General features: G+C 40.7%; 1 protein-coding gene across 7 annotated transcripts in view; it reads left to right on the forward strand.

Annotated features, from left to right (window-relative positions):
• LOC116035989 (thrombospondin type-1 domain-containing protein 7A) overlaps positions 1-17,179 on the forward strand; it is a 156,269-nt gene that overhangs the window by 115,623 nt on the left and 23,467 nt on the right. For all 7 annotated transcript variants that reach the window (XM_036005915.1, XM_036005916.1, XM_036005919.1 and 4 more), the window contains 6 exons: positions 884-1,037; positions 3,051-3,192; positions 8,631-8,746; positions 9,328-9,445; positions 11,721-11,866; positions 14,955-15,129. In XM_036005915.1, coding sequence (XP_035861808.1) covers positions 884-1,037; positions 3,051-3,192; positions 8,631-8,746; positions 9,328-9,445; positions 11,721-11,866; positions 14,955-15,129 — 851 coding nt within the window. The remainder of the gene's footprint in view (positions 1-883; positions 1,038-3,050; positions 3,193-8,630; positions 8,747-9,327; positions 9,446-11,720; positions 11,867-14,954; positions 15,130-17,179) is intronic.

The raw sequence follows: 17,179 nt of genomic DNA on the forward strand, positions 1-17,179 counted from the left end.
GTTTATGTTCTGCTTTTCAACGGTTGTTTGGTAAATTGCTATTTAACACAGCCGGAGAGGATTGTAAGTGCTATTTTTTCTCTTAATTCTTATCATTTTGGTGCTGGTGATTTTCCTTTGGGGCTGGCTAAAACGTCTTTGGGGGGCGCCAACAATTCCTCTATGTAGGAAAAACCCTGATCAATACATAGACACCACAGGATATCGACATCCACAGCCCTTGTAATAATCAAGTCTAAAGGCTTTTCATGATTGTTGGTGGATCAATGCTTAGGTGGCTGATGTACAATCACAATGACTCTAATGACATCAGTCAAGTCTCTGCTCTTTAGAGCAGGTGACATTATCAGTGAAAATAGTGTCTCGCCTCCTCTTTAGCTTGTCTGCTGGAGGAGAAAAAGCTATAATTTGGAGGAGAAGGTTCTATAAATGTTGCTGCGACAGTTGAAAAAAGCCAGGATCCAGTTAAAAATAAACAAAATAACAAAAATAATAACTTTTTGTGCTGTATCTATTTATGTGTTGTAGTGTTTTAGATGCATTTACTGTACTTGGTTAAAACATAAAATAAACGTTAAAAGAAGGGTGCAAAGTGTTTGATTCAGCCGCTCAGTGTTCAGCCCACTGCTGTCTGTTTACATTTACCCTCAATAGCCAGTGGAGATTGTGTTGCTGTGACCAACTACAACAGATATTTTTTGTTTCCTCGTAAACTTGACCTCCCTCAGCCTGAGTGACTCACCCTACTGCTGAGAAACACATAGGTTACCTAATGTACTTGCCACCTCCATGTCCAGTTAAAACTTAATCTGACCCTTGTTCTCTGGAGCACAACAGCAGCTAAAATAAGATCAAATTCAGTGTTTGCCCACCAATCCCACAGGTGCATGCTCAACACTATAGACGGGCCGTCGGAGTCTGTGGAGGACTACCTGTGTGACCCGGAGGAGATGCCCTTGGGGGCCAGGGAGAGCCGGCTGCCCTGCCCCGAGGACTGCGTCCTCAATGACTGGGGCCCCTGGAGCCGCTGCAGCCTGGTGAGAGCTGAACCCAGATCAGAAAGCAGCAGCTCAGCCGTCTGGCACAGATATGGGAACATCAGACTTCTGTGCAGCCCACTGAGATTTATCTTGATGTCTTTTTCTTGTCAGAAATATTTTCTCTGAGGCGCAAGGTCTTCAAAGCGTAGCTGCAATGTATCACTGCGAGCAGTGTGTGAATCTTTGTCAACAGGTTATTTCTCGTCCACCAAGGATGAATAAAGGAGAAATATGAACTGGGAAACAGGAGAAAAATGGCTTATATATCACCTATATCACACTGTACTCACTGCATTCAGCAGGAAAGGAAGATGATTTATGATAAAGACTCAGAACTCCTGAGCAGGTTTTCAAATTTACATTTTGTGACACACACACAACTCTCTACATCAGCAGTGATGTAGTGGCAAACATAAAGCTGGCTCAAATGTTACCCGTAGCTTGTGATCATCATTTGGCAGACAACCACAAACAGTGGAAGTAATTAGTTATATATTTTCAGAAAAATATTGATTTATGATAAGATTACTTAGTAAGATATTCAATGTACAAAATGTTGTGTTTATAAATATTCATTTTAGCCTAAGGGTTGGTGGTTATCTCCCTCTAAATCATGACCTGAGATTTCTTTTCCAACTGGATGTAAAATCTGAAGACTTTGCAAATTGAGTTTTGTAAAGAGACACCTACCCCTGATTTAATCACAGCAGCAAAGCACACACCTACAGGCTACAGCATGTACGCAATCTTCATTCCAACTAAAAACCATGTAAGGTGTCAGAACATCCTTTTAAGCCCTGACACCTGCGATTCATGGTAAAAAAAAGCTATTTTAACTGCCCTGGTTTCACCTGCTGTTCTCACAGCATTACCCTGGCCATTGTTAATCACACTCCATTCTCTCCCAAAGTGCTTGACACACCCACTTCCCACAATTCCAATCTCGTACTGGAGTGTGCACTGGCACCAGCAGGGCCTTTCACATCTTTTATTCATCGTGCCAGTGGTAGAGTTATTCAAAAGGCTGCCAATGACTGTGTAGAATCTGGTGGTTTACCATATCTGTTTCAGCCCTCGTGTCATTTGTTTCCACCTGCTGGAGAAAAAAAAATCAAATTACACTTTCTAGGAATGATAGGGGAGAGACGATGGAAAGGATCTTTATTTATTTTATTCATTTATTAAAAATACAACGATAATGCATCCCTTCAAGGACAAGGCCTATAAAGACTTTGGGACAAACGTAAGAAATCTTAATGAATTGTTGCCCAATAAGATAGGAAATAATCCAGAAGTGGCAAATTCACACAGTTATATCCTTAAATGTTTATTAAAGAGCAGCTATTATACAAATTTTCTGGTCTTAGTTTTTGATTCAGGACTCCTATAGCGACTATAGCGCAGCCTGACATGATTCACCACACAATAAACTATGTAGATCATCGGTAAACTCTTACCGTCGTCTGTGCACTTTCTGCAGCTCCTCTGAAAGCTTGGTTTAGGTTCCTCCTCCCCCTTGCCCCCCCCCTCGCCACCCCTCCAGCCAAGCCCACTCCGTTGTGATTGGTCATCTTCCAGAAGACCTCCGAACGGGACAGCTTGGAGCAGCATGACCATGTAGGGAAGTCCGTTTCATTGACATAGACAAATCCAGGAAATTCAAAGACCCCAATGAGACCCAATTAGATTAGAGCGTTCAGAGCTGGGCAGAGCTAACCCAAGCTGCCTGCAGGGCTCACGTCTAAATGCATTTACCTCATTATTTGACACTTTGGTATTGTTTAACATGACTATACAACATTATTACAACATTTATAGGTCAGAAAAGACGAAAAAGAATAATATGCGCTCTTTAAATATCTTCATCAGTGTCAGCAGGAGCTCTGTGGCTTTGTCCAAGTTTTGTGATATGTCTGTATTCAGTTCTTGCAATACAGACTGCTTAGTCATCCATTCATGCATTTTTATAAACATTTTTGTACAGTTTTTAATATGGAGTCTCTGTTGCAGCCATGTACCAGAACCAACAATCGAGTGCGGACGGCATACACCCTCCGGTCGCCCACTGTAGGGAGGCAGTGTCCAGACACGACTGACAGGGAGCCTTGCAGCCTAAACCTCAACTGTTTCAACTACTTCTACAACATCACAGGTAAAAGGAAATGTCAAATGATGCACCGTCACCGTGAAGTCGCAGACTTCTCTGTGTAGGCTCACTAAAACAGTTTGTTTGTGGCAGACAGACGTGTGTCCTCAGAACGACAGTACTGTACGTGGCTTGTATTTTGAACGGAGCAGGTTTTTGGGATGCTGCCATGGGTATGTCAGGATGAATGTTTTTCATCTTTAACCGAATCACAGATGCAAACTTGCAAGGTTCTACAAACCTTGTGTTGTCTAATGATGATGTAACGTCAATGGCGTTTTTTTGAGTCTTGCTCACAGCTGCTCTTTGCAAAGCTCCTCTCTGATCACAGGCTAATATTTTGTTTGTTGGTTGTATTTTACTGTACCTTCACTTTTTAAGGGAAGGTTGAATGGGCACACATTATGTGTTGCTGTCAAACCGACACTTAAGGGGGGTTAGAATCATAGACAGTAAAATAATGGACACAGCTACGCCATCTGTTTCGACGGAGACCAGTGAAGTCACTTTTCCGGTGATGGCTGAGTGTGCTGCGCAGCTTCGAACTGAGAGAGACGACGTAGATGTGACGTGAGCAACCTGTCTGAAAGTTGGAAGTCTTCTGGTAGCTGTGCCAAGAGAAATCTCAATCATTCCGAATATTGCAGAGACGGAGAGCGTAGGTATATGTAAGGAGATAACATAGGCAAAGGCTAATTATTGCTAACTAAAATGCTAGTTAACATTTGTAATTAAACTTAAACAGCTAATGTAAGTCGAAACTGCCTGCGAGCTTCTCCTGACTATACGGTAATTTCTCGACAGAAAGTCGCGTGGTTATGACACAATCGTTAGCCTATTTTTACAAAAACGTCTACTACGGAGCGATAACATGAGATACAAGGTAATGGAGTCTTTATACATTGTCGTGTTTCTTTAGAAATAAACAATGGACAAATAAAGTCTTTAAACGCTTCAAATGTAAAGTTATTCGCAGTCAAAGTGGCGCCAAAATGAATGGCAGTCAATGGAATGCTAACGGGAGGTGATGGCTTGTTAGCCTACAATCTCTCCATAGGAGGTAGGCTTTCCAGATGCTCGCTTACCCCCTTGGTTAGAATGAACCAAAATAGTAAAGTTGTGGGCCAATCAGCTAAACAATGAACGGAAACACATTAAAAATCTCACTAAAGCCAAGGGGAGCTGCAGATTCAGTTGATAATTCTCTCTTTCACAAGGTCACACTGTTTTCACATTCCCATTTCATACATTGTTATTATAAAAATATATATATTTCAGCTGCTTTAAACATACATATTTCCACTCAAACCACTCTGAGATTTGAGATGGCAGCCTTCCCGAGCTTCCCTCTCTGATCTGCAGGATATCAAACCTTCATATCACATTGCACAGAGACTTCTCTTTCATATTTCATCCTGAAAACTGTAACAAACTATATCAATAAAAATGAAGAAAGGAGAGATTGGCAACATTCCTATATTTCATTTTGATTTGTTGTGTTGCCTTCACTGCTGCTGCCCCACATTCTCAACCAGCCCACCCTCCTCCTCTCTCTTCCCTTTGTGTTGTGACATCGGGAGACGTAACATATAATCCCTACTGCTGGGTTCACAGTGGCATACAGGCATCCCGGGGTATATGTACATAGTATACGAGTAGAGATTATTATTGGGTAAAGCACTTTATTTTTCTTTGTTGATGCTGAGACCATCCAAGCTGCTCCTTCCTTCAGTTTTTCTCCTTTTTTTGCTGTCTCTCTCTCTCTCTCTGTCAGTCTCTTACTGCCGCTCTCTCTTGTTGTCATCTTCCTATTTTCAGTCCCAAGAGTGCCACAAAGCTCCTCGGCAGAAGGAGACACAATTCCCTGAGTCAAGCTTGAAAACGAGCTCACTGCAGCTTAAAAACAGCCACTCATCTTTGTCAGCAGATGGCACACTTCATGAGCGATACTTCAGCCTCCCTGTCGTTGCAGTGTGTTTTTAACAACAGCACGCAAGCTGTTGTTTTAAAGGCGCTTGCACCCAAAGTCTAGAATAAAATGTTGTCTTGCCCACTTCTGAGAATTATTTTTTTTGGGAGGGCCAAGGTTCAGCCTCTTACAGCTCTGGATTTTTCTGGTGAGGTTTATTTGGTGAAAACATTTATTGATGTTGCTTTTAAATCCTGGTTATTTAACTCAAATCTGACCGCCTGGCCACACAGCTCGCTTATGATGCTGGCATGAAAAGATACTGATGGCAGCCAGATTTATTGGATTTAAGTGAGCTGTTATAAACCTTCAATGACCTCTTTGCTGACAAAGTAATCATCTGTTATCGACGGTGAGCCAGCCAGAAGCTATTTAGAGTTTGACTCCAAACAGAACAAAACATGCACACACACACACACACACACACACACACACACACACACACACACATATTATTTTAAGGCAGTTGGTGTTCGGAGTTTTGTGGCAGAAGGGATGGAAGGCAGAGGGAGAGGAAGCGTGTCATGCAACAAAGGCAATGAGCTGGAGTCAAAGTTACAGTTTGGGAGGCACAAGGCGTTCTCGCCATTCTGCTGAGTCATCTGGGAGCCCATAGTAGTTAATTTATATGCATGGCACGCCCATCCTAAAAGATCTATCCATAGTGCAGTGAAGGCCTGATCATTTTAGTTTATGTCAGCCACGTAGCTGGTAATTAAATTAATATTGCTGTGCTTTGTTAATACACCATTTAAATATCTACGAAATAATGTATATTTTATATAAAAATCCTAGTACCTTTGCTTTTCTGGAACCCTCTTCATATCAGCATATTAAACCTTGAGCCAAACAACTTTCAAAGTAACATGAGGCAACATGGTGCGACAGGCATTTCTGTGTGTTCAACCTTAAAAGGCTGAGACACATCATGGTTGTTTCTCACTGTCTGGGATTTATTCATTCTGAAGTGTAAAGAATTTGTGTCAGCTGACGCAGTTGAACACTTTGGAAAAGCGTCTCCTTGCGTTTTGTCCAGCCACGTCATCCTGCTTCAACTGAAAAACATCCAACCACAGAAGCAGAACATGTGAAGAAATGCTGCTTCCTTGAGACTTGAATAAATGCTTCTCTGCTTTTGCTTCCTGCTCTGGTCTAAATCATGACTCCTTCTCACCTGCTTTCCTACTCTGCTTGCACCCAGACTGGTAAAATCAACAGCAACCCCTGCCAAACACTGTACTGTAACTGTAATGTAATGTAATTGAGTGTTTCCCACAGATTCAAAAGCAATTTGTGGCGGGTGGGGGGGGGGCTGGGGGTGTAAGAGTAAAAAATGACATAACATTATTTATCATACGTTTATTTGATTCACAGCTGCTATATAGTGTTTTGACCTCGACAACCCAACTGCATTTTACCGCAAACTTGCGACTAATTAACTTTCTAAAGCAGGCGCAACCGCTTGTTTGCTAAGAGTCGGGTCGGTGATTGTGAATGTGTGATTGTGTAAAGGTGTTCACCAGATAGATACCAACCTTTAGTGAACTTGTGAATTTCGCCTGCCGTCTTCTCTCCTTTATTGAGACAGACGCTGTGTGCACGGTGGGCTCGATGGTGTTTTAAGCCTCCAATGTCGCCTTACAGGCAGCTAACCCTCACCTTAACACTAACATAACTTCTTTGACATAACCATTGCCGCACTGCCTGGAAGGCGACGTTGGGGGCTAAAAACACCAAACACTGCACGGTGGGAGGAGCTGTGGGTGTATGTGAGCGAGACACAAGTGACAGAGAGACGGAGGAGAGCACGAAAGAAATGCAGAAGAGCGTGTTTTAAATAGCGTTTACATTTTTTTTTTTTATAACAAAACACAATGTGCGGCGGCCGGTGTTGATAGTGAGGCACACCGCCACACATTAGTCTATGTGTGGGAAACACTGTAATTGGAGGTGTGATGAGTGAATTCTGGGGTTTAACAGTTACATGATTGCTAGTAGATAAACATGTTTTCAACCATCATTACAGTGCATCTTGTGCAAATACCTAAGCTGATTTGAAATGTCTCACCTGCCTGCATTTCTCTATCAAGTGGGAATATTATAAATTATGAGAGGATGTATACAATCATTTTATTTTGTCCTTTGCAGGTGCTTGTAAAGTTGGCCACAAACCTTGGACTTGGAATCATAGTTAAAGCTGCTATTATCAATATTTTTCTGTTAACAATGGATCAAATAACTATATATGTGTGTGAAAGGGGTCGCTGGTAGTAATGAACTCAGAGAATGATCACCCGAATCAGTTCCCATCAGCTCTAAAGAACCTTTCAGTGTCTTTCAGCACATTGTTTTGCTTTTCCTGCCAACTTTACTGTTTTTGCTGTTTACTCTCATCGCTCTCATGATCGTCATTGTCAGACACAGCAGGCAGCTGTTTTCAGTGAAAATATTGGAGCATTTAGCAGCTAAAAAGCCAGATATTTAGATATAGCAAAACAGTGCTGAAAGGAGAGTGAATATTGGACTTACAGTTAATTTCTCAGGTGGCCAGAAACAACCTCAAATTAATGCTATTGTTGCTTCAAGTCTGCTGCATGTGCAAATAAGCAAGTGTTTGCTAACAAGTTTGCCATATCAACTTTTAAGGTGATGATATGTTTATGTGGCCATAAAATCAGTTAATGCGGAATTAAGTCATAAAAACTGTCTTTGACTGCACTGAGGCTTGAAAGACATCTTGGCATGGAATTTGCTTGTGAGGACTTGTAACTTGATTTGGACTTTAGGCATGTCTCAGATGACTTGAGATTTGACTTGGACTTGCCTCAAAAAACGTAAAAGCTATGCTATTAGCAATGTTGGAAAATTAGCTTTTCCTACAGTTGCAGAATTGCAGAGTCATTATTTTGAGTTATTATCTCATTATGTTGTATTACTCATGGTTTTAGCGTACCATTTGCCAGAAAAAACGGCACTTATTAGAGTCAGGCCAAAAAACAAAAAAAAACGTCCACGTACAATCAGCGTATGTGTTGAAAGAAATAACCATACAGAAAATGCAACAAAGTCAACTTTGTGATGCTCAGGCTAGAAGAATGTGGTTGTACTGGGCATCACTGTGTAGTATTACAAAGTACTTTATTTTTTTATCTTTGATTTTTTTATTGCATAATCATAATTTTACAACTCAAATCCGTATACAGTACAGGTTGCAAAAACATTTTGATTCATCCTATCCCTCTACCCTTGTCCCTGACACTACCCCCATCCCTCCCTCCACCTTCTTCCTTATCCCCCCAGCTGGGTTTGTACTTTATGAACAATATTACCAATACTAAGTTGTAGGAGATTGTCTGTGTTGTTGGTATTTCAGCTTGGCATGTTTTTATTAAGTACTCTGACGCATTTAAATTGCCAGTTTTATAAACATTTACAGCCAAAAATATAAATGTAAATATGTTGTGTTTCTCCTCAGACTGGAGTACATGTCAGCTGAGTCCTAACGCGGTGTGCGGAAGCGGCATCAAGACCCGGATGCTCGACTGTGTTCGCAGCGACGGCAAATCAGTCGATATAAAGTTCTGTGAGGAGGTAAGATGTGCAAAAATTCCTCAAATGTCTCCTTTTTTATCTTTTTGGTCAGTTCAGTTTTTACTTTGTTTCTTTGACACACTCATTTTTCTTAATGACTTAATCACATCACTCAGTACAATATATTGTAGTACCCTTCAAGTACTGTTAGGCTCACAGCAACATGAAATATTCAGAAGTATTCTCATGCAGAGATTGTTGTCGTTGCTTCAGGCTGAGCGTTTAATTCATTCATAATGTGTCTCTGCTCCCTGTAATTGTAGCCGGCGGGCTGTGGCAGAGCCATCCCTACAGATATTTAACCCTTAGCCCACTTCATCATCTGGCTCATTCACAAAAACACATTATGTCAGAATAGCTTTCACAGCAACCTTGATATTCCAACCTTGCTGGCCTGATGCTGCCCAGCACAGTATGTCCCTTGCCAGAACACAGGCTGCTGGGAGTTGTAGTGCTGAGAGGTCACGCTGCTGTCTGGCCCTAACAGATTGAGTTGGCTGTGCCGCGACTGTTTGCTTGTGTTGTGAATGGTTTGGCCATGTGTCATGAATTAACCTTTTCATTTCCTACATGTGCTGCAGTTGAATTTGGAGAAAAGGTGGCAGATGAACATCTCCTGTGTGGTTGAGTGTCCCGTCAACTGTCATCTGTCGGAGTGGTCGGCCTGGTCAGACTGTTCACAGACGTGCGGACTAGAAGGTAAGAAGATAAACTCAAATTGTGCAAGCTGTTGTTGACATTTAGCTGACATTTTTACCTTGAGCAATTTCCAGTGTGATCAAAGAACTGACAGGACTCACTGGCAACAGGAATAAAAATCTGTAACCTTTTACTAACAAGACACCTTCACTAGGTCACCTTTTCATCATCATTTAAGCATCATCTTACAATGGTTCAGTTATTACAAACTCATGCTGTGCAGCAAAACATTGCACAGAATGAGTCACATTTCTCAATTATTTTTGAGTCTGAAGTCTTGGGTTTAAATACTTCACTCAGTGTAGAACAAGCTGATAGTGTGGAATGAGATGACCTTAGCAAATGTGAAGGTGCCCCGTGAAGTCTTCTTTTAAACAAAAGGTCAAACACACATGTTGTTGAATGTATTTCCTTTTCACATGAACCATTTGCAAAGCTGATTTTTGGAATGTTTTAAATCCTGTATTGTTTGTATACATGTTTACTGTTTACATGTGTTAATGTAGTGTGATTATGTGAAGAGGCGGACCTGAGGTTAATTACTATGGTTCTCATTATGACCCAACTGATATTCTCATCTAATTATTCTTTGGATGAGAGCTGATGTAGCTCAGAAAGCCTTGAACACTTACATAACAGTTGTGAGATAAATTCCTAACTGCATCAAATATATAATTATACTGTATTTCATGTTTCCCTACACAAAAAGACATTTTGCTGATTTTTTTCTTTCTTTCTCCATTAGAGTACATCTGAGTAACAGGTGTGACCTTTTGATGACAGTCCTTTGGCTGGTTGTAACATTAAAGAATAAAATACAGTAAATCAATTAAACAGAGTCGACTTTATGATACTCAGCACTAGAAGACAGCGGTTTTACTTGGCAGCCCCAAGTTGTAATTGGATACATGTATGAATGTGAAGCAGTAAGATGCAAGTAAAAAACATATAGGTATAGGTGGTAAGGAGTATGCATTTTGTCCCAGGTTTGTTTTTTTAGGAGCCTATTGCTTCAACATTTTTCTGTACATGTGCGTGACTCCACACCAAAGTACTAAAGCATGGTGTGGCTGAGTAAAAACATGCATGCTCAGCCAAACTTACTTGCTTAGATAATTGGATGCGTAACTGGAGGCATTGCCCAGAAAAACTCACAAAAGCAAAAGAGAGGAAGTGTTTATTTAAGAGACTTCCCAAATGACCGGTGAAAATGTGTCCTCCTGTTGCTTGGTTGTTGTTCCTGGCGGTTCACACAATTGATTCTGTTCCATTACATCTTCCTGCTCCTCAGGGCTGTGGGGAGCGCTTTGAAGAAGAGCCGCTACAGCGATAGTTGCTTAATCATAAAGAATAAGATAAAAGTTTAAGAAAGGCTAAAGGAGCAAGAGGGGACCTTATTTGATGTGTTTTTGGTGTGTGTGTGTGTGTGTGTGTGTGTGTGTGTGTGGGTGGGTGGGTGGGTGGGATGTTCTCTTTTGTTGGATTAGGATATAAGGTTGTACAGTTTGTGTGAATGTGTGGGACTGCTGATTTGTGTTTTATGTACTGAAAGGTGTCGTAGGTTGGCGAAGGTGTATTCTGAGGTGAGCAGATTGCTGGATAGGCAGTGTAAAAAGAGAGAGTGTGATATGTAACAAATAAAGAATTCTGAGATTTGAAAGTGGGCTGTTTAAAACAGGAAGACAGGAAGGTTGCATTTTAAAATTGTGTGTGTGTGTGTGTGTGTGTGTGTGTGTGTGTGTGTGTGTGTTTCCAGCTAATTCATAGCTTCAATTATGCACTTAAATCAAGCAGTCTCTGAGGTGTTAGCTGCTGTAATGTTTTGAATTTATTTAAAGACAGTTTCTTGATTGATGTGGAAGAAAAGACATTTTACTCAAGTTGACCAAGAACCAATCAAGATGGCAGAGAAAACGTAATAATTGTATTATTTTAGAAAGAAATCAAAACTTAGGCTTAGCAGAAGAAAAACAGTGAATACTGAATATTCATTTTTTTATCATGCTTTCACAAGACTCAAGTTTCAGTAGCAGGACAGAGAACTAGTCAGAGAGGACCCTGTTGTTGTTTTTCTAGCTTGAGTGGTATTTAATTTATCTATCTATCTAAATGCTAATCATTAACAATGTAATTTGCAAACAATTAGGCAGTGCAACCGTAGCATACACATCCTTGGCTTATTATCAAACAACACCTAAGAGGAACATACACAAATGTCAAAGGGAAAATAAATAATAATACACTGATGATGTCACTTCTTGTTTGTTTTCTCCAGGTAAGATGTGGCGTCAGCGGTCAGTGGTCCAGGCCTCTCAGGGCGACGGCCGGCCCTGCCCTTCTCAGATAGAGCAGTGGAAGCCCTGCCCTGTCCGACCCTGCTATCGCTGGAAGTACAGCCCCTGGTCCGAATGTCGGGTGGAGGTACGTCAATAAATTCTAACATTATATAATACTAAAAAAAATCCAGGGGCATTAAATATTAATGATCCCATTGACCTCTGTCAGCTGCAATCAATGCTGCTTTGACAGGTCCCTGGTTCAACTGAGATCAATACACACATGAGTTGGAGCCAAAAAGTGGAAAAGACTCAGAAATCTCAACACCTGGAAAAATTAATGGAGTCTTTAGTATTGATGAACAACCCCATCAAATCCCTGCACATACAGTTATTTTGTGAGATGGACAGTAAAAATCAATCTAATGCACTTTTAACGCTAATACATTACTGTAAACCGATACCTTTGCCAAGAAATTTGGCAGCCGTTACACTTTATTTTGAATTGTGTGCCACCAGGTCAGATTATTAAAGCAGTCTGCTGCATTGCTTTAAGACATTAAAAAAAACTTTGCAAGCATGGGTGTAGTTTCATGGGACTACAGGGAGACGAGTCACCTCTTATAATTCATGTAGGTCACTTGTTCCTCTCAATTAACTCTCTGTCAACTGTCCAATAATCAACTGAATACTTTGTATGCCAAGCTGCAGCAGTAGGAAAGCAGCAGTCAGTACAGTAGACTGTTACGACCGGCTCGCGGACCGCAACAAATGAGGGAGATGCACCCCAAACTTAGCAATAGCAAACTAAAGTTGATTAAAGTTACACATGATAATTAGAATGTAGCCTGGCTCCGCCCTCCTACGTACTTACGCTCAATTTTCATTTCCCTTCAGTACTACGTCTGGGTTCGCGGTATAGAGCTCAACAGTCCCGCCCCTCCTCTGAGAGACCTTGGGTTCCGGAAGTAAATTTCCCATTCATTTCTCCCATTGACGTCTGGAAAAATCCGTATATAAAGAGTTTTAGACCATGCCTCAGGCTAACCAGATGCTACGTGACTCATAAGCATACAACGTATCATTTCGAGTAAAAAAACGAACAGAAAATACCAAAAAAGTCAAAGGTACAAGACTGTGTACATATCGTCATCTCAGAGCGAAGGAACAACTCATCCCATAAACCACTGCGCACCACTGAATAAAGGAAGCTGCGTTAGTTTAGCTAACAGCTAATTCGGCTAACCGCTGACTGAATCAATCAGCTAGCAGTTAGCCGAATTAGCTGTTAGCTAAACTAACGTTAGCTTCCCGGCAGAGGCTAACGTCAGAAGCGTGGAACAGATCGTGATTCGTGCAGTGTCGTAAATCCTTGTGACGGATCGTGCAGGCAGTAGAGATCGGGTAGGTACTGACACCCCCCTCCTCACCAGCATGAGTTCCACCAATCAGAGGCATCACTGTGGGATTGTGGGATTGTTCAGGATTGTGGGTAATGAAATACTTATCCAAGACATCGCAAATAAAAGACATTTATCTCAAAACAAGGGTAGTGCCCCATGATTTGTGGTGTCTATATGAGCATATACAATCGCTGAGTCATGTTGGCATGCTGGTTTTAAGTCTATCATCGACGGTTACGATTTTATGGCTTATACTCCAATTTGTCAATGGAGAAATTGCTTTGTATTTTTACTTCCGGAACCTGCTGTGGGCGGGACTGTTGAGCTCTATCTGTTGTGGAATTTTCCTCACATTACTCTGTTCTCTGTGACTGTCTACATCTAAACTAAGCTGCACGGTGCAGGGAACAACTCTGATTGGCTCATGGAGGCATGTGATCAGAGAGTGGTTTACGGAGCTTTGGAACAAAAAAACTTTGATACGGAGCGTTCTATGAACGGAATGAAGCATTTTAAATATCGCTCGATCACGTGAATTTGTACGTGGGAAGCCAAAATCGTGATTAAAATTTGATTAATTGTGCAGCCCTAGTGGTAAATGAGAGTGCATGAATGCAGTGGTTAACGAGAAGTGCATGTTCTTAGGGTAAAACAAAAGAAGGCAGTGCAACAAAGAAGCAATCAAGCAATTCAAGAGCTATTTGTACACACACACACACACACACACACACACACACACACACACACACACACACACACACACACACACATACACACGTTTGTTTCACTATCTTTGTCGGGACCCGTCATTGACATAATGCATTCCCTAGCCCCTTACCCTAACCTTAACCATCACAACTAAATGCCTAACCTTAACCTTAACCCTAACCCTCACCCTAACCATAACCTAATTCTAACCCTAATCCTACAACCAAGTCTTAACCCTCAAACAGCCCTTTAAACTTGTGGGGTCCAGCATTTTGGCCCCACAAAGGTGTCGGGACCCACAAGTTTACTGGACTCACAGTTTTTGGACCCCACGAATATAGTTAAACAAGCCCACATACACACACACACACACACACACACACACAGTACAGAGGCAACAGGACACAAACCCTTGAGGTATCTCTAGCAGTGATTTATGTCCACCAAAGACATAGCAGAATCTTATTTTTGTTGTTGATTAAATGATTAGCATCTTTGTGCAGGTTTTAATTACATATGTGAATCTGGGCTGAAAACATAAAACTCCTGTCTGTTCAGAAAGCTTACTGTCCATCAGTTAATTAGTATAACATTTTAAATTACACCATATTTAAAGAACATTCTCCTGATTAAGCTCTCTTTATCTACATCTTATCCACGGTGATTGGTATTGATTTGATAATGAAAATCAATATGTAAATAAATAGTACTTCTTGCCTTCATTAAATGTTGCGCCGGACATGCCCGTCAGTTGCCGATTAAAGCTTTAAACAGCTTTAAAGTGTCATTCATATTTTATACAGTTTGTTTTTATGCAATGGCACTTACATGTAAAAGGCAGCACACATTATCAACATAAATATTTACATTTGAAACATACATAAAAAAAACACACATTATTTATCAGCACTCTGTTTATTGTAATTTGGACATAAAAGTATTTTTTTTATTAGTGGAGTTATCAACTAAAATGGCAGATGGACAACATTTCCAGCCATAGCTATAATTTACCAGTGTTAAGCTGTCACCAAGTAGCTGTACTGTAGGTTCATGTAACTCCCCTCTCTCACTGTGGTAACTCCTCATCCTCCTCCTTCTTCCGTGGTGTTCCTGTCCTGTCAGAGTGTGGTGTGTGGACATGGCATACGCTACAGAAACCTGTCCTGCTTTGTGTCGGACGGCTCCAGCAACGGTGAAGGCAGCTTGGTGGACGAGGAGCTGTGCAGCAGCCTGGAGCTGGCCATCGAAGGAGACAAGCAGATCAACCTGAAAGAGGCCTGTACACTTCCCTGCCCAGGTAATACTGCTGTTCAAAATATGGTTATTTTGAGCTTCCTGTGCTGTATGAGCAACCTTGCAAAGTCATGTCCAAACACAGGATAGAGTAGAAGCTTTGTTAGCCTAGTAAGGATGCTTTCGCAACCTGTATGTCATTGTCATAGGTTTGGTGAATATGTCTTCACTGGGGGTGTGTATCTCTCCTTTTTAGATGGAAGTGATTATTTTTAATTTAATAATAATATTTTTAATAAAAGTATGACTAAAATAAATAAATAATTTCCTCAGCCTTTATTTCAAATGTTGAATCAGAAATGTCCACAAAAAGTACGTCCTCTGCCACACCAACGATTGCAGTGATACACACATGATATCTTTTTAACCAGTCCGTCATATCATTTACCTGAGTTCCTGGGTCAGTGTCATTCTTCTTTTCCTTTTTTTTTTAAATGATGCTGTATGTGCACATGACCCTGTTAAAAACAGCACATGGCTTTGAGGGGTAAGAGGAAAGTAATATAGCTGCTAATGCTAGTGTCACTTGAATTCGGTCAAATCTGTGGTTGTGCCTCAATGTAGTCAAATCTCTGAGTCTTGTATCTGTTTTCCTGTAAGAATTGATGGATCTTTACACCCCTAGTCTTCAGGTTAATGTTACATTGAACTCACCATCATTACTGTGGAGATTGTCTGATTGTCTTGTACTGTACACAATTTTCCAGCAGAGTTCAATGGAGCCATGAACATCTGAGCGTCTGACACATAAAATCTAATCTTAACTATTAAAGGAGTGGATTGGAAATAGTTCATTACAACTCTGTTTTACATTGCAGAGTTGCTCTCAGGTTCAACCAGCAGAACACAGAAGTCACTTTGCGATGCATTACACAGTCAACACAGCAGTTTGATTTATATCACAAAGCAGCCACTAAAAATACTTTTGTTACAGGGTAGATTTTAGTATCTCGAACCAATAGCACTCAGTATCTATTCATGACCTTTAATGTGAGAGGTAGGAGCTTACCTGGAGGCAGAATAAATGGACTACATTATAGTTGATGCTTTGAATAACTGTGCTGTTTTATGCGAGTTAAATTTACTGGTAGGTACTGTATTTCATTGCCTGTAGCAACTCAGAGAGCCCTCTAGTTTCCTCTGCCAAGGCAGTAAGTCTCCATTGTACTTGACATGCAGGTTTGGGTCTTATACTGTATTTACTTCCAGTTTTACCCATTTTCTTCCAGTTAACTTGATGTCTATGCACAGTTCTTACTATGAAGTGTCTGATATATAAATCAACAGCTACTTCTTTTCATCTCACAGTGAGAAGTATTACATAAAAGGTGTAAAATACTAGAGCAGTTGTCAAAATATGATCCCTCACAGGCCTCCCACCAGCGAACCCTGTTAGTTTTGTTTGTTGAAGTGCCTTGCCAAGCCAGAGGCACTGCTGTCAGAAACTATTTCATGTTTTATGTGGAAGGCACAAACTATTTGGACCACCTGCTCTTGAAATAGAGAGGTGAATCCAAATAGAAGCTGTGACCCCTTCAATTTGAATGTGTTTTATTATTATTTGTACAGTATATAAACATAGAAACATAAAAGCACAGGTAATTAAAAAACACACACACACACACACACACACACACACACACACACACACACACACACACACACACACACACACACACACACACACACACAATCAAAGATAATATAAGAAAAAGGGGTACAGAAAAAAGGGTTGCAATCAATAATCTGTGTGGGCGAGATAACAAAAAACCCTAAAGGCTTATACAAAAGACAAGATGGCAAGCTGAGCGACAACCTCACTGAATAACAATCTGCTGTGCTATAAATGACAGTAAAGTGTATATTTCATGCATTTATTCATCTCACATCTGAATGGAGATGCTGATTGAGAATAGAACAAATTGAAGAAGTATTTTTAATGTTGATTATAGGCATGGCTCATGTGAAATGAGATGCAGCTCCATACCTAGTATACTCACTATAAGGACATTAATATGGCACATTTCATACAACATTTTAATTCAAAGGGATTC

This window comes from Sander lucioperca, chromosome 10 (assembly GCF_008315115.2).
Source record: "Sander lucioperca isolate FBNREF2018 chromosome 10, SLUC_FBN_1.2, whole genome shotgun sequence".
NCBI classification, from domain to species: Eukaryota; Metazoa; Chordata; class Actinopteri; order Perciformes; family Percidae; genus Sander; species Sander lucioperca.